The sequence below is a fragment of the Myotis brandtii genome, unplaced genomic scaffold (genome assembly GCF_000412655.1).
Source record: "Myotis brandtii unplaced genomic scaffold, ASM41265v1 scaffold423, whole genome shotgun sequence".
NCBI lineage: Eukaryota > Metazoa > Chordata > Mammalia > Chiroptera > Vespertilionidae > Myotis > Myotis brandtii.
Window position 1 is genome coordinate 2,715,746 of NW_005366214.1, and position 18,908 is coordinate 2,734,653.

Sequence of the window (18,908 nt, forward strand, 5' to 3'; positions counted from 1 at the left end):
TTCCCAGCCTGCTCCCCTCTCCTCCCCACCCCCAAGACAATGAATGCAGCAACTTGGAAACGCTGTCCTGGCCACGCCAGGGCCACCTCTCCAGGCTCCCTTTCCCATTACAGCCCGTTTCCAGCTCATTCCTGCCTAGAGCTTCCTACCTGTGGCTTGGGACGCAGGGATCAGTGCTTAACCCCATTGGGTGTGGAGGGCAATGCTGAGCCAGGTGCTGACGTGAACTGTTTGGGAAACCTGCCCTACACACCATCCTGGTCGGTCCCAAGGTCCTGTGCTCCTCGTGCTACCATCTATTTTGTCTCCAATGGGAAAAGAGCGTCTGGCACATAGTAGGCTCTCAGTTAATATGTGCTGAGTGGGTGACTATGTGACTGCAGGCCTGCATGAGTAAATGAATGAATGGCCAACTAACTGATTGGATGCCAACCGGATGAGCAATTAATTGGCATAGGATCAGGGGCCAAACCACAGCCCGGCCAACTGACTAGGAGAGGACTCTAGAGTCAGTGGATCAGCCTGAGGAGTGAGCCTGACCACTTTGTGCCTCACAGGCCATTTGTGTTTCAGGAGGGCTCTGCACTGAAGCTGTCTATGAAAGCTGAATACATCTTCTTGAAGTCCAGAAACCAATTTCTGATGGGCTCTTGGTATGTCACGGGGAGTGGTACATGAGAACCCCAGGTCCTTATGTAAAGAATCAAATGGCTCAAACGTGTGTCACTTCTTACAGATACAATCAGTTTGGTGCACTTGGGGATGCACATTCCCCCAATCAATGAGGGGCACCCAGCCCTGGGCTAGACGCTGAGAAGACACTGGAGTAGGTGTCATCAGAAGCAGCTGCCATTTGGCTGGGCAGACACAGGAAGCAACCAGAGAACAAGACAGGCATCCTTTGTGGTGAGGTCACAGAGCACAGATACGGGAGCCGGGGGTATCCTGAGCGGGCTCACATCCAGTCAGTACATCTGGAGTGGGACCGAGGGGACCGGTGTGTTGTTGTTTGTTTTTAATATTTGTGTGTTTAGCACAGGTGATTCTCAAAGCACCCCCTAGTTATCCACCACAGAGATCTGGCCCATCTATCTTTCACAACAGCGCTCTGTGGTAGGCCACGAAGCCAAAAGATTTGAAATGTATTATGTGGGAAAAGGAGGGGGGAAAAGAATTAAAAATGAGCCTGGTGCTTTGAACTATTTGAAGCTCAGAAATCAGGAGATGAAGCTGGTTTGAGGGGAAAGATGGGTGAGTTGGCATTGGACTCATTTGAAAAGTCAATAGGACATTTGTGAGGCTCTTTACTCATTAATCGAAGCTACTTTTCTAAGTCAGACAAAGGAAAAATTGTAAGTCAAAGTATAATTTTAATCAATGTACTCTGAATGACCTGTTAGGAAGCAGGCTTATCAGCCTAAAGCCAGATGTCAGATGAGAAGGGGTTGAGTCAGTAGGTTGTAAAGAGGTGAAGGCCCCCAGTAGAGAGTATTCTCTCAAAAAGTTTGGCAGGGGAGGAATGAAAGGGGATGGAGAGCTTTAGGGGAGAGCAGGATTGAGGGAAGACTGGGATTTTGTTTATTTAAGATAGAGCATTGTTCAGCAGGACAGACATTTCTGTCTGCATATCCACGTACATAAGAGGAGAAAACTGCACTTTCCTAATAACTACATTAACTTTGGGGCCCAGTCCCCATTCTGCCTGTTGTTATGAAGTTTGGTTTTAGTCAGGTTTTCCTCAGGCAATTCAGAGTTTTCCTTTTGGAGGAACGGGTTGGATGGCATCCGGGCCGTGAAGAGGTCTCTGGCCCCCTGGGCACTGTGTCCACACTGTGTGGACCTCCTATGCCTGGACTTATGAGCTCATCACACCTCCTCAGACGTGGATGGCCTCCCGAAATCGGTCCGTGAGTGTGGCGTCCACAGCTCTGGTCTCTTGCCCACACTCAAAGCCTCTCCAAGTCTGACTTTTCCTCCTTGACTTTCCCCTGGGGAAATACGGCTATTTGCCCACATCATTCTCTGGAAATCTATGAAATCTCAGGCCTTTCTAACCGGCCACATAACCATTCCTTTCTTGCCATTCCCTTACCATGGTGGCTAAGGGGAACTGTATACTTTGCCAACAAACAAGATGTTTAATATGATTGTGAGACAAAGGTTCCCCTAGGTCTCAACTTCTCCAACTTGTTAGTTCAACCTCCACCCCCCAAGCCCTTGGCAATGGGCCTTTTCTCTAAGAAAGGGAGTGGAAAAAGTGGGTATGGGACGTTTTCAACTCCATGTAACTGCATAAGGGTGGCCTACGCAGTAAGAACTGCTTATTATCTCATATAACAAGGAACACAAAGGTGGGTGGTCCCATGGTGGGTTTAGCATCTCAACAACATCCTGAAGACTCAGCCTCTCTCCATCTTCCTACTCTGCCATCTGCAATCTGTCAGCAGGTCCCCTTCATGATCACAATAGATTGCTGCAGCACAAAACTTCATGTCCCCACATGACAACATTCCAAAAGTCAGGGAGAGGACATACTTCCTTATCTCTCTGTTTATTAATGAAGACAATCTTTGTAAAAGCCCTCAGAAGCCTGCTCCATCAATTCTAGCTGCAATTAAGGCTGGGAAAGCCAGTATCTGTTCTTTTCAGCTTTTATGACATGTAGTGGGTTGTGCCAGCAAGGAAGAAGGGGGTAGGGAAGAGAATTGGCCTATCAATGTCTGCTTTTACCTTCTCATATCCCCAGTAGAATCTCACCTCATTTCTCTCCTTAATGACCCTTCCTCTCTCCATGGCCCAGGAAATCTATATCTTAAGGAATTGGAAAACTGACTCTTAAAAGATCCTGTATTCTTGCAAATCTTTGTATCTTTTACCTGGTCCTTAGCTTTTAAAATTTAAAAGCCAAGATTTGGGTTCCTATGGTTCTCTTAAATGCCAGGGTCTAGTTAGAGTCAGGGAGACCCATAGGGTAAATGAAATTACATAACAGGAATAAAAAATACATGTCAGTATCGAGCTAGCATGCCAGTAGTTCCAAGGGAAGGAGCCATTGGAGGAGAGGATCTAAAGCAGCGGTTCTCAACCTGTGGGTCACGACCCCTTTGGGGGTCTAACGACTCTTTCAACAGGGATTGCCTAAGACCATCGGAAAACACATATATAATTACATATTGTTTTTGTGATTAATCACTATGCTTTAATTATGTGCAATTTGTAACAATGAAATTGGGGGGTCACCACAACATGAGGAACTGTATTAAAGGGTCGCGGCATTAGGAAGGTTGAGAACCACTAAGAGAGGCAGGAATTGGCGTTGGATGAAAGAGTGGCTGGCATCACCAGCATAGGCAGAGTTTTACCTTAGAGAGAAAGACCCATTTTCATCTCAGAAACTTAAGTTGAGACAAAGAAGTAATGATGCAAAAGGATTTTGTGGTTGGAAGAGGGAGCTTGAGGGAGCTTAGGCATGCTACGTGGTCCCTGAGTTATCTATAATGTGGGACGTATGCTTAGTTGCCAAGGAAGGAAGCAGAGATGAGGTTGAGGACTTAGGACAGCAGGAAAGGTTTACTTGCTGGGAAAGCAGGTAATGGAAGGAGATGGGACTTGAACGAAGGCCAAAATAAGGAGGGGTTCCAAGTCACTGTATCCTCGCCACAGCCAGCAGCAGGGCTGAGGGTGGGGGTAGTTGGAGGGATAAATGAAGCCACAGCAGGAGTAAGGAGGGCCTGGGGGGATAAAGAGAGGTCCAGGGCCTATAGACCCTGAGGATGGTAAGTAGGAAGACAGGTTCAAATTGGGGAATGTTAGCTTTGGAGTGTACACAGGAGAAAGGACAGGACTAGCAATCTATATATATAAAAGCCTAAGTGGCCGGTCAACCATTCAACCAGTCGACCGATTGACCAGTCGCTATGACGTGCACTGACCACCAGGGGGCAGACGCTCAATGCAGGAGATGCCCCCTGGTGGTCAGTGCACTCCCACAGCAGGAACACTGCTCAGCGAGCTTACCAAGCGGCAGCGGTGGCAGGCGCAATGGGGCCAGGATGAGCAGGAATGGTGTGGCGCCCAGCTCAGGCTAGGGCTCCTCCCCAGCCACCTGCTGCTTCGCACACTACTACATCCCTCGGGGTCCCAGATTGCAAGAGGGCACAGGCAAGGCTGAGGGACCCCACCAGTGCATGAATCTGTGCAACGGGCCTCTAGTCTACACTAATAAAAGAGAAACATGCAAATTGGTGTCACTCCGCTACCCTTCCCATTGGCTAATCAGGGCGATATGCAAATTAACTGCCAGCCAAGATGGCGGCGTCTGGGCAGTGCACAGGCCCTGCGCCAGGCACGTGGGAGGCTCAGGCATGCTTGGCGGTGTGGCTGGAGCACAGTGGTCGAGGAGGGTGAGGCCTGGCTGGTGTCTTCCAGTGGTTAGAGCACCAGTTCGCACACAGGGGTTGCGGGCGCGATTCCTGGTCAAGGGCATGTGCCTGGGTTATGGGTTCCCTCCCTGTCCTTGGTTGGGGCACATGCAGGAGGCAACCGATGGATGTGTCTCTCTCACATCAATGTTTCTCTCCCCCCTCTCCCCCCACCTCCCTCCTTTACACTCACTCTGAAAGCAATGGAAAAGATATCCTGGGGTGAGGATTAACCAAAAGAGAGGAGGGTGAGGGGTGAGGCTGGAGCGGTTTTACTCGGCTCTGAGGGGCCGCCAGGGTGCAGACAAGGGAGGGGCAGGGAGGCCAGTGGGAGGCCCGTGGCTTGGACCAGGAGGGAGGGCCGGGGCTCAGGCTTGGCTTGGGGATGAGGTGGAGCCCACAGGACTTCTCCAGAGGGGAGGGCGAGGAGCGTCGAGGGCGCCTAGGGGTTTGGCCTGAGCAACTAAAAGGGCGGAGCTCCGTGAGGAGCACACGCTAGACATGGGAGCGGCAGGCTCTGGGGGTGCGTCACTGTCCACTGGGCCCGTGAACTGCTGGGGAGACGGCTGAGCTGTCAGGAGTTCCGGTACCTGCCCCACATGTATTAAAAACAAAACAAAAATGGGGCGCAAGGTGGAAGTGGCAGCTGGAAGACAGGTGCCAAGTGCAAGGATGTTGGGGTGCCGTGCGGTGGTCGGCTGCTTCCAGCAACGCCTCTTCAGAAACTAACTGCTGATGACAAGGGGTCCCCCTCTTCTCCTCCCCCTGCTGGTGTGGGAGTTGCTCCTTAATCACACTGTCGGGCACGGGTCCAGCCCCGCTTTTCGTACATTTGGGAGCATAGGTTGCAGACAAGTGGGAGGTGCCTTAGCATGTGGGTGAGCCCCGACCCCACCCCTGGTTGAGGATGCGGGGGTGGGGAGTCTGGGAGAAGCCAGGTCTGGACACACCAGTGGGAGCCAGGGCTTGGCTCTGGAGTTAGTCATGGTTCTTTCTTCATGGTCATGAGAAGCAGCCATCTATACTAATAAAAGGGCAATATGCTAATTAGACTGGATAGATCGGATGTCCTTCCGGACAAAGCCGCCACAGCTGAGAGGGCTGAGGGCAAGGCGGCCGCAGCGGCCAGCAGTGGCAGCAGCAGCGGGGGGTGATGGGGGCGGCGCCTTCCTCAGTTGCCTCATGCAGAGGGAGCAGGCCTAAGCCATCAGTAGGTCATGCCCTGAGGGCTCCCGGACTGTGAGAGCTGTGAGAGGGTGCAGGCTGGGCTGAGGGACCCCCCCCCAGTGCATGAATTTTTGTGCACCGGGCCTCTAGTTGATTATAAAATGTTTTGGCTAAGGTACAAATTGATGGTCAGCAGATGGGAACCATCCCCTACCCCCTTCCCTAATTGCCAGTTTATAGTCATGGGAATATAAAGCATAGCATGGGAAATATAGTCAATACTATTGGAATAACTATGTATGGTGTTGGATGGGTTCTAGACTTTTGGGGTGATCGCTTCTTAAGTTACAGAAATATCTAATCACTATGTTGTACACCTGGAACTAATACAATATTGTATGTCAACTGTAATTGAAAAATAAAATTTTTTAAAATAATTTTAAATAAAATAAAGTGTTTTAGGTAAGGTAATTTATGATTATTGCAAGGCTCTTCTGACTTATTATTTGCCATAATTGTGATTCAGATGTCACCATCTACATTACTTGAGTTTATTTCCAGTGTAAGACAGGACATTATCGCTGATACACACTGCATGGAGATTACCATATATGCTCTCTGACCCTTGGCCTATGGCCACATCCTGTTGACTTTATCAGCACTCAGGCTATAACAAGCAGTGAGGGCAGGGAAGGGGGAAGGGCTGAAGCCACACACCCAGTGGGTCTGCGTCACTGTGGAGACTATTTTTGGTTGAAATGGCCATTGCTTTGTCTCTTTGTTAGAGGGGATGAAATAGAAACTTACTTTAACTATGATTTATGCACATAGCTGGCAAGCTACTGAGCATTTTATCTGACAAGAGAAGAGTTTTTAATTGTTTTGTGTAAAACTTGACTTAGATTTTCAGTCTATCTGTCCTCAGCTTCTGAATTCAAATGCTTCAGTACCTTCAAACACGGCATGGATTGTGGTAATAAACCAATAAAGCTTTTCCAACTTCTTCCAAGCCTTTGGGTATTATGGCACTAAATTATGATCATATAGCACTTGGGTGACTTAAACGACTTAATAAATTCCCAAAGAATACTAAGTGGAATCTTGGTAACCTAGGAGACACTCAGGGCACAAACCCAGTGAAGGTTCAATAACTTCTGGATAAGTAGGGGCTATGGTCTCATTCATTTTTGCAGCAAAATCTGTCAGGGATGCAACCCTTGGCAGAAGGAGAGATCCACGCCTATACAACTGTGCCCTGCGTGCACACCCCTGTCCATGGAAAGCCTGAGTTTTACAAACTGAGGAATCAGAGACCAGAGACTGGGCTCTCAGGGTGGTTGGAAATCAAGATGGGAAATACCTGAAAGCAGCAATTACAGAGAGGAGAATAAAACCCCCAAAATGTGAGAGTGAAATCCCCTACAATCTTAGGCCGCAAGCGGGACAAGAACTCCACTGATTCCAGGGCCAAATACCAGTAAACTACTGCAGAGCGGAGAGTGCTGAGCAGGCATTTCAGCAGCCGCCCACTCAGGCATCTCCTGAGTTCAAACTTTAAGCCCTGCCAGGACAGAGCAATGTGGCAAACACTTCAGGCTTTCCATGAAAACTTGAGAAGGGCCACATACCAGGACTAAATATTTGCCATAAAACTGAGGACAAAAACAAAACAGATCCAGCTAACAAAGCCAACAATCAAACCTCTAGAAGTTTAAGATGCTCTGTCAGTAATATAACCATCTCCTAGAACAGTGGTTCTCAACCTTCTGGCCCTTTAAACACAGTTCCTCATGTTGTGACCCCCAACCATAAAATTATTTTCGTTGCTACTTCATAACTGTAATGTTGCTACTGTTATGAATCGTAATGTAAATATCTGATATGCAGGATGGTCTTAGGTGAGCCCTGTGAAAGGGTCGTTCGACTGCCAAAGGGGTTGCGTCCCAGAGGTTGAGAACCACTATCCTAGAACAACATTCAACATGCTTCAGAGAGAGGTAAGAGTCCAGCACCTCTCATATGAATCATCAGACAATAACTACTAGATGGGGGGTGTGGGAGGAGAATAGGAAAATGTGATCCATAGTCTATAGGGAAAAAAATCAGTCAACTGAAACACATACATTGATGACCCAAATGTTGGAACTAGCAAAGACTTCAAACTAACTAGATAAGTATATTAAACAATCTGCAGTAAAAGATGGATATAATGGGTAAAGAAATGGAGAATTTAAGCAGAGATATGAAAATCATAAAAAAGAACTATAGAGACATCCAGAATTTGAAAAATCCTACATCTAAAATTTAAAAGTTATGGATGAGATTAACAGCAGATTAACCCTTTGCGGTCCAATTTTATTTTTGGAATTCAAACAGTCTGGTCCAAATTAATTGACGGGATTGAATGTTGAACTGGTTTGCGGTGTCTCAGCCTCGACATTGGACCTGCTCCTAGAGCCTGGTCTGTCGAGTCAGCCTCCACGTTGGACCGAAATGGGTTAAATACATGAGAAGAAAGGATTTGTGAACTTGAAAACAAGTTGAAAGGAATCATCCAGTCTGAAGAACAGAGAAAAATTATGGTGGGAAAAAGTCACAATAACTTGTGGGAATGTATCAAACACACAAGTAAATAAAGTCCCAAGAAGAGAAGAGTGAGACCAATGCAGAAAAACATGTATGATAGACTGAGAAAATAAACCACAATAGACACATGTCAAACCGCTGAAAACCAAAAATAAAGAAAAAAAATATTTTTTAAAGCAGCCAGAAAAAAAGGGAACAGCAGTGAGAATTAAAACTTCTCGTCAGAAACAATGAAGGCTGAAGACATTGGAACAATCTTTAAAGTGCTAAAAGAAAAAAGCTGTCAACTTAGAATTCTAAAGCCAGCAAAAATATCTTTCAAACATGTAAGTGAAATAAAGTCATTTTCATACAAACAAAAGCTCACAGAATTTGTCTTCAACAGAGTTGAGCTACAAGAAATTAATATTGAAAGAAATTCTTCAGAAAAGGAAATTTATTCCAAAATGCAAGCACAGATTTGAATGGAGGAAAGAAGAGCACTGTAAAAGTTTCATATTATTATTATTACTTTATTTAAAACAAGAACATGTATAATGAGATTTATAACATAGAGAAATAAAATATATAACACTGTCACAAGAGATAGAAGGGGGTTTAAATGGAATTATATTAAGTGAAGGCTATCCATCCCTGTGCCACCCAGGCAGTCTGGCCTCCAAGCAATTTCTCTTAACCACTGTGCAATGCTGCTGTTTGTCAATGAACACTTTTGTCATACTTGATTCTTTCACCAAGTTGCAATACTGACAATAATGTATAGCATCATTATCATTTTAATCAAATCATGATTGTATAGAGAAATCCATAAGATTCCAAAGGCCTGTCCTGCTCACAACCTCTTCTAAGTTGCCAGAGTGGGTCCTTCCACATACTTGGCTGTGCCCTCTTGCCTGTGACACTGCTATACTGGCCACAATTGACTGTACCAGGAACTTGTGCCTTAAAGACAGTCATCTTCTGGGTGGACATCAGAGAGACCAGAACGACACAGTAATCTGTGCCAAATCAGGAGGCTCTTTTGGATTATAACTAGTAGAACCAATCAGACCTCTTTCAGAGACAGAAGTAGCAGAGGAAATGTGCAGAGAGAACCTGGAAAACACTGGAATAAGAGTGTGCATATTGTGACTATATAGCAATGGACATCTATTTCAAGACGAGGCTACAACCGGGCCATCCAGACTGCACTACATGGCAAAGACCTATTTTTTCAGCTTTCCAAAAAGCTGTGCTTCGATGAAATAAGGGGCTTACTGTTTTCTATATTCTTTTATTATTATTACTAGTGGCCTGGTGCATGAAATTTGTGCACAGAGGGGGGGTTCCCTCAGCCCAGCCTGCACCCTCTTGCAATCTGGGACTGCTGGCTCCTAACCGCTCATCTGCCTGCCTGCCTGATCATCCCTAACTGCCCTCCCCTGCCAGCCTGATCTCGCCCCCAACTGCTCTCCCCTGCCGGCCTGATTTCGCACCCAACTGCCCTCTCCTGCCAGCCTGATCTCACCCCCAATGGCCCTCCCCTGCTGGCCTGATCTCGCTCCCAAATACCATCCCCTGCCAGCCTGGTGGCCCCTAACTGCCTCCCCTGCTGGCCCAATCTCACCCACAATGGCCCTCCCCTGCTGGCCTGGTCTTGCCCCTAACTGTTCTCCCCTGCCAGCCTGATTGCCCCTAACTGTCTCTGCCTGTCTGATTGCCCCTAACTGCCTTCCCCTGCCAGCTTGATCTCGCCCCCAAATGCCCTCTGCTACCGGCCTGATCTCGCCCCCAACTGCCCCTCCCTTGCCGGCCAACTTGGTTCTAATTGGTTGGTTTCTATGCCAGTCAGCGTCAAAAGCTCTGCCTCCTAGGCAGCCATTGGCTCCTCACAGTTCACCCAGATTTGGTTCTGATTGGTCGGTTTCTATGCCAATCAGCGTCTCCAGGTATATCTCTAGGCCTGATCAGAGAGGTTGGGCTGATCAGCAGCCCCCACAGAGGCCCAGAGATTAAGAGAGAGGCAGGCTGCTGGTGAAGCCCAGAGAGAAAGAGAGAGGCAACAGCTTATCAACAGCTGCCATGGAGGCTGTGGATCAGACCCTGTCTCTCTCTCCCGGCCTCTCTCTGGGCCTGATCCATAGCCCCCTCAGCAGTCAGTGCTGGGTCGCTGCACCCGCAACAGCGGCAGTCAGTGCTGGGTCGCCATGGCAACCCAGTACTGACCGCAGGACTGACTTCCAGTGTTCGGTGGAGCCTTCGGTCAGTCGTTACGAACCCTGGGTTTTTATATATTATTATTATTATTATTATTATTGATTTTAGAGAGAGAGGGAAAGAAACATCAACATGAGAGTGAAACATCAATCAGTTCCCTCCTGCATGGGCCCCACCAGGATCAAACCCGCAACCTTTCAGTGTATGGGACAACACTCCAACCTGAGCCACACCTGCCAGCGATGTCCTCTACATTCTTAAAAGCCTCCAGCATTTTAGGTAACATGCCTTTGTTCCTTGCAACCTCAAGGAGCCTGTCCAAATTTATCTAAAAAAAAAATTTTTAAAAAGCCAGACCTGCAATATACAGCACATTAAACCAAATGATTCAGGAATAAAAAACATGTAAAAAGGGGTTATATAGCCTGAGGCACTGGCATTTACTTCAATACAGGGAATTTTTAAATGTGTTATGAAAATTACTACATAGTAGTTCAAAGATAAATGAAAATGTGAATAGTTAAGCACCCACAGAGTCCTCTCAATGCCATTTAAAAAACAAGCATTCTTCAAACTGTAATTGAATTCAAGAATCAAGGGCAAATTTGGGAAAGCATTGATATCTCTGCATATTTTCCTACGCTTTTTATGTCAAAGCTAAAGTGATAAAGATCACTTTTAGCTCATAAAGATCCCTTTTAAAGATACCTCAGTTAAAGACATTTTCCCTCTATATATCTGTGAATCTTTTTGTCATAACCAAAACCAGCTATTAGGAAGAGGATATATATCGTATCTAATTCAACTTGGAAAAAGAAAACCAGGCGCTCCTTAAATTGTCAACTGAGCCGTAAAGGTTTGTCTCACATCAATCTGAGGATCTTGGTAAACACATAAGCTTTCAATTATTCTGACTTAAGAAAATCGCATGAAACACTAATAACCACTCTGGTTTCCTTAGCATCCCAGTACATTTAAAAAGCTTACACTTTCTGGTGGTAATTATTTTGAAGTTTAGCATTCATAGCGTTTTCAAAGCAGTACACAGTTCTTAATATTTTTGACAAGTCAGTAATACAGCTCTGAATTTACAGCTGAGAAAAGGATTTAAACAAAACGAAATTAATGTTTTAAGGTTACACAATGAATCAGTGGCAGAAGTAGGATACAAATTTTTGACTCTCATTTATAGTTTCCAGATGAGAAAAATACAAGTATTCAAACCATTTTAGATAAATGAATTTTCAATGCATTTTCCCTGATATCACTGTCCTAGGAATCACTGTAGAAGACAAAGTCTTTGCCTAAATGTTGGCTCATTATCCCTCCTTTGGCAGTAGACAATACCTTGCAGGTGGTACAACTGTTTGTTTCAGGGAAGGAGCACTTTAATTGGGTGTTAAAGAGATTGGGAGTGTTTCCCACACTGAATGCACCCACTCAGTTAGGAAACCTCTGAAGCATTAAGAGAACGAGGTTAGAAACTCAGATGGGAGCTTAGGTGTGCATACAACATAAACCCATAACAGTACCAGAAAGGAAACAAAGACAACACACAAGCATTGCTCATACAGAGCTGCATACTTCTGAAGAAATAAATTACAATACTTTATTTTCAACGTGAAAAGTATTCCCCCAATAAGCATCCATACAAGCTCCATTTTCTTTATGGTCCCACTTCTTTTATTCAGTTTGTTTTTTAGATCCTCCAAGTCAGTCTGGCATATAACATTAACACTACTGTAATTCCAATTCTCTACTTTGAACAACACTTTCATATATTAAGATTTCTGAAAGCTAAGTGGTACGATTTTAAAATACAGCTTGCTTATGAACACTGCTACAATGCTTCTTCCCTTACAAAACATTAATGTAGTAAATATTTAATATTAAAATCATTTACTTATGACTTGGTGCAGTTATTTTATTATAATTAAGTTGAAAGTGTAAACAGCTTAATTTAATAGGTAACTAGTATTTTAACACATTTTGATTCTGAAAACCCAGTTAAACACAAATATTTTCTATTTTAACCCTGTTCAGTAAGTTTCAAATTATTCACACAGCATTTTCGTAATATATTCATGAAAAACTTGCTACCAGCTAACGCATTACATTGTCAGATGTAACTACATAACTCACATCTGCTTAAGACAATTTTATTACTTTTATCTACCTTTCTACATTTTCTGTTAAGATTCAGGCTGTATTCAACTGACAATTACAAAGATAACCTGTGTAGTGGAGGGTGTGGAGTCCCTTGCAAATACTGTTAGTAGGAATGTAAATCGGTAGTCTTTTTGGAGTTCAATTTGGCAACAATTATCAAAATTAGGTATGTGTGTGTGCGCGGGCACACACACACACACACACACACACACACACACACACACACACACAATTTGACAGGCAAATTAATGTGCTCACATAAGTGAGCCAAGATATGCACAAAAAGGTCAACCCAGCATTGTCTGAAATAGTGAAAAATGAAATGAACCCACCTGTGCCGAAGAGGTACTAGAGCAGGCCTTGAGACTGTCACCCTTGGGAAGGCTTGCTTGCCAGGCTGGCCTTTGACTAGTGTCTGGGAACTTGGCTGGTGAACAGTTTCCTGCATTGACATAAAGCTTTCCCCAAGGATCCAAACCTGGAAGGACCTAGAAGCCACAATGGAACTGATGTACTTCAGCATATAACCCAGGGCCACTCGCACTGAGACTCAACTGGCTTTAAAATAAACTTTCCTTATTGTTTAAGCCATTTTGAAATAGCTTAATGCTTGCAGTCAAAAGTACTCCTCTGGATTTCCGTTTCCATTGGCTTATGTGAAATGACAACTATAGGCCAGTGTCTGTTTTTGTATCTAGATGTACCACTTACTAACTTTGTGAATGTGGGGAAGGCATCCTGAGGTACTTTCTTCATTTTTCATGTGAAATGATACCTTGTATTTTATTAGCATTGTTATGAAAAAATAGAGGGCTACTCACTGTCTTAGCTATACAAGGTTTGTAAACTTTAATGATCAGACAAGTTTATTCAAATAACCTGGTATATAAGTAGCCAATAATGGCTCCATATCTCCAAGTGCCCCAGCCCTAGAATATTTAAATCCCAGAAGCGCTGCTCAATGTCCACATTATGAAAACTGCCCCATCTATTACTGGAAACATCTTAAGTCAGTCATGGGAAACAATTTTGTTTAGTAGCTAGCATGATGACATAGATTCTAATAAATCAAAGTCTTACTTGGGCTAGTGTTAGCATTTTGATTTTAAAAGATTACAGATATCACACACTGTCACTCACTACACACTTGTAGAATTCCTGAATATACAATGCTGGAAAAATGCATGAATACAATCAACTGTAAGACAGGCTGAGCACACATGATGTGGAAGTGATCTGCCACTGGCAGCAACTTAACATGGCTCAAGCAATCTCCATTTAAATGTCTCAAATGAGAAATTAACAGGGAGGCACATTCAGGAAGCTATAGAATTTTTTTCTGAGTACCAACTACTCTGTACCACAGACAAATTCTGAAATTTACATTACCACTCTTAAAGGTTTCATCAGAAATAATCAATATTTAAATGTACTTAATGTATTTACTAATCATGTTATAATATGTGTATATGTATATATATGTATATATATACATATATATAGACACACACATACATATATCTATACATATATAAACAGATATATAAACACATACGTATATCTATACATATATAAACATACATAAATGTTAGGCCAAAGGGAGCTTTAAAACAAGCACCAAAAAATATTTATTGATCACAGAAGTAGAAACTGAGCTTCCTAAGATATCAATCACATAAGTTACTGACCACATAAGTTTCATATATTAAAAACTAAAGCAAATAAAGCAAAAACTTTAGTGCGCTTAACCATACAATATACAAAATAAATCCATTACCAGAGTGTAGATACAAAACAATTAGCCATTTACATGCAATTAACATTAATAATTCAAGAAAAAAAGATTTTAAATATAATATTACCAAAACTGTACTAACATAGTGTAATAACACAAAAGCTGTAGGAAATATTAAAAATCTGCAAATAACAGGATTACTCTATTATATTATAAATCAAAATTTTCTCTCCTTACACAGATTTCGTAAAAGAACATGTTGAAAATAAATTTGAGTAAGTTCTTACTCTCAGTATGTTTCTTTTGGTTCTGGAACTATATTAAAGTATTGCCATGTCAAAGATATCATCTATAGTTTCCCAGAAGGATCGTCTTTAATAGTGGCAGTCTTCCTGTTCTATACACAGAATGTAACTCTCCTGTCAGAAAGCTCAAAATTGAACTACACCAGCCTCTTTGTTCTGGTTTTTCTTTTCCTCTTGAGTGACGTGACCTCTAAAAATATAAAATTAAGAAGTCTGTCAGGTCTAAAAAAATAATAACATACACTGAAACTATACAGATGTTTAATTGGTATTAAATAAGAATGCCATCACAGCAAAACTCCAACAAGAAATCTTAAACCTGGCATATACGTAATTTTTTTCCTCAAAACGATATTGTAGTTGAAAACTTACTAATGCAGACTCTAGTCATCCTAAATCCTACTTAACAATAAGCTACTCTGAAGATGTTTCATATGGGTATGCCCTCCCTATAATCAGCATGGATCCAGTGTGCCCATCTGAAAGGTATCCAGGCCAGTGCTAAGAGAGATGAAGAGCCAAGGATTTCAGTTTCACTTCACTTAAACCTGAAAATGTAACCCAGGACACTAGTACCATACATCTTTGTGGCTACCACAGCAGACACCAGATCCAACACGAAAATAGGTGTCCATCTAGAAATAGCTGTAAACCTAACAGTTACTTGTAATTAAAAACAAAACAACAGAAGATAAAAAAACATAAAAAATGAAAAGAAATATTCCCCACCAGTGCAAAATACAAGGGGAGTAACAGGAAAAGGAATAAGAAAGGACAAAGGAAAAATTAAGAGAAAGGAAAGAGACTGCTAGAAGAGAGCAGCAGTCAGGACAGAGTGCAGCAGGCCCCATGAACAAACTATCCGGAGTAGAGCAAGTCACAGGTCTGGAAGGGACTTCGTTAAAAAGATGAAATTGCCCTGGCCTGTGTGGCTCAGTTGATTGGGCATTTATCCCGTGAACGGAAAGGCTGATGGCTCGATTCCTGGCCAGGGCACATACCCTGGTTGTGGGTTCGATCCCCAGTAGGGGGTGTGCAGGAGGCAGTTGATGGATGTTTTGTTGTCACATCAATGTTTCTCTCTCTCCCTCTCTCTAAAAACCAATTTAAAAATCTTAAAAAAAAAGATAAAACTGATAAAATGCCTAATGTGTTTGATTATATCAAGAGGAGATTTATACAATTGAAGAGTGGTCTGGGGGTAAATCAGTGATAAGCACATGAAAAAAAAAATCAGGCAAAAAAGTTATTAACTCTCTAGGGAAAATAATAAATGCATATAGATTAAGAAAAAATCATAGTCTATTCCATGGCCCTCCTGCCAATAATGTTTTGTAAATGTTGAATACCATTACAACTAAAATAATAATTATATTGGGCGGGTGGGGCTGGGAAGCGTTCATGTTTTGGGGCTGAGAGGCGAAGAATATGAGAGAATTAAATCCTCGCCTTCCTCAGTGGGAAGCCAATAGATAATCCACAGAATTGAAATATGAAGAAATGGCAATATAAACATGTTATTTAGAGACACAAAGGTAATTAGTAATGGGGTTAAAAGTGTTGTCTCTGGGGGTTAATAAATGGGAGTCAGAGTTAGAAGACTGGTTTCTTATGAGTACTATAAAATTATTTGAATTGTAAAATAAATTATGTGCATATGTAATAACGAGTGGCCCACTGCACAAAAATTCGCGCAATAGGCCTTCCTTCCTCTGGCTGTCGGCACCGGTTTTCCTCCGGCACCCAGGACCCAGGCCTTTGGTCCAGCCGCAGCAGCGAGGCTTGGCTTCTCTGCTGTGGCTGCTCCCAGCCCCTCCTTTTATTTTATTTTCTAGCTCCTCCAGCGGAGCCCAGGGCGGACTGGAAGCCTGGGTTGCCCCCGGTGACCCAGGCCCCCAGCCACTCCTTGAGTGGAGCCCAGGACCCCAGACCCTCCTTGAGCAGAGCCCAGGGCGGGCTGGAGGCCTGCCCCCAGCCACTCCTTGAGCGGAGTACAGGGCTGGCGGGAAGCTTGGCTTCCTCCGTCGCCAGGAGCAACCCAAGCCTCCTGCTCGCTCCAGCTCTGTGGCCGCCGCCATCTTCAGTCGTCTTCAGTCTTCGCTCTGCGCCTGCGTATGCAAATTAACTGCCATCTTTGTTGGGTTAATTTGCATAGTCACTCTGACTCTGACGGGCTGGTGGGTGTAGTGGAGTGGCAGAGTGATGGTTAATTGCATGTTTCCCTTTAATTAGTGTAGATGATTAATGAAAACCAAATTTTTAATAAAAATAAGCTGATAGATTTTCAAACAGGACTAGTCAGCTGGCCTAAGGTATGTGTGTGATTAATAGTTTACACACAGTAAAAGCCTGCAAGCAAGACTGGAGAGAAGCTAAGATCTGAAATTCGCCACAAGATTGTAAAGGACTGTTTTATGCTGACATAAGCAAACCACAGAAATGCTCAGATTTCTGAGGGAACAAATAATCCCTTTTAATTGTCTATTCTGTCTTCCACATGCTTCTATAGCACCCTGCTTCTCTTTACCATCGTGCACTGGCTTATTTTCCTCCCACACTAAACTTTAAGGTCCTTGGGGACACAGACTGATATAAATCATTCAACAAATATTTATTTAGGTCCACTATGGGCCAGTCACTGTACTCAGATCCACTCAGATCTACAATCACAGTGATTAAAATAATACGGTTCTTAAATTATTATAGTATATATCTTTATATACTATGAGAATTTAGCTAAGTACTTGAAAAACAAGAGGCACCCAATAAATGCTTGCTGAATAAATACATAGCCCAAATGAAAAAAGTCATTGCCGAGCTGGTGTGGCTCAGTGGCTGAGTGTCAACCTATGAACCAGGAGGTCACAGTTCAATTCCCAGTCAGGGCATATGCCCAGGTTGCAGACTCAATCCCAAGTGTGGGGCATGCAGGAGGCTCATCAATGATTCTCTCTCATCATTGATGTTTCTATCTCTTTCCCTCTCCATTCCTCTCTGAGATCAATTCAAAACAAAAATTTTTAAAGAAACTTAAAAAAAGAAAGTCATTAGGCATTATCCTAATACATATTACATTCATTATCATTGATGGATTACCAATTACTACTCTTAAGTGTCTACATTAACAGTATGATTAATACTAAAATTCTCCAATATGCCAAAGATAAAAACAAGAACACAGAACCAACCATCATGATCTTTAAGGGTTCTAAACCTTAATGCTCTGAGCATAGCTTTCTTTCCCAGTTTGACAAAACCTCACCTGTACCTGTTTCACTCTGACTTCCGTTCTCCTCACCCTCCTCTGTAATAACAGGCATACTCAGACTCAAACATCTATCTTCCTTATGTACATTCTGCTTGTCATCTGGAAATAAACAAAAAAGTGGTTTTATATCAAAAAAGAATGTTAATCTTTAAGAAAAAAAAAATTTATACAAATAATGTCACTATTATAAAAAATAGATGTTTAAAAGCTAAAACTGTAACGGTAAACAGAAATATGCATGTTAAAATATATATCTTTAAGTATTAATACATTTGTATTTATGCTTTGAAATAGTCTCTAATCTTCCATTAAAGAAAATGGAGGAAAGGGGAAGAAACAAAATTAGCCAAATACAGATATCGTATTTAATCCTTGTCACACACAGCACAGTATGTTATCTGCTGCTATCAGAGGATAACCACATGTGTTACTTTGACTATATTAATTAATGACAAATGTTATTTTAAAGTTAATAGCCTTGTTTTTGAATGAAGACACACTTCCTTTTATCACCACATATGCTCTACAAGACATATTTCTCTACTTATAATTTGCCATTGACTTTGCATTTTCCAAAACATTGGAGGTTTTCTACATCAACCTTCTGTTGTCTGAAGAAATATCCTATTCAAATTTATCAGATACCATTGTCAGATCAGTTCTCATTTAGCACATAACACCCATGTCCCAAGAGCAACCTCCTCCCAAGAATCACTATTTATTCCTTACTAGAGGCCCGATGCACAAAAATTCGTGCAAGAGTAGGACTTCTTTCCCCCAGCTGCCGGCACTGGCTTCCCTCTGGCACCCGGGACCTGGGCTTCCCTCCTCCCGCCTCCAGCAGGCACCTGGGACCCCGGCTGGCTTCGCCTGGGCCCCAGCTTCGTCAGAAAGGACATCCGGAATGATGTCCGGAAGACATCTGGTCTAATTATCATATTACCCTTTTATTAGTATAGACTAGAGGCCCGGTGCACGAAATTCGTGCACTGGGGATGGGTGGGGGGTCCCTTAGCCCAGCATGTGCCCTCTTGCAGTCCGGGACCCCTCCCTTGTTACTG

General features: G+C 43.2%; 1 protein-coding gene across 2 annotated transcripts in view; it reads right to left on the reverse strand.

Annotated features, from left to right (window-relative positions):
* Positions 1 to 14,407: 14,407 nt before the first annotated feature.
* SNAPC1 (small nuclear RNA activating complex, polypeptide 1, 43kDa) overlaps positions 14,408 to 18,908 on the reverse strand; it is a 23,059-nt gene continuing 18,558 nt past the window's right edge. Inside the window, exons 9-10 of one of the 2 annotated variants that reach the window (XM_005874044.2) lie at positions 17,848 to 17,946; positions 14,408 to 14,769 (exon numbers count right to left, since the gene is read on the reverse strand). In XM_005874044.2, the coding sequence (XP_005874106.1) occupies positions 14,717 to 14,769; positions 17,848 to 17,946 (152 nt within the window). In that variant the 3' untranslated portion in view covers positions 14,408 to 14,716. Of the gene's footprint in view, positions 14,770 to 17,841; positions 17,947 to 18,908 lie in introns of both variants that reach the window. The other variant, XM_005874043.2, reaches the window with a different exon arrangement.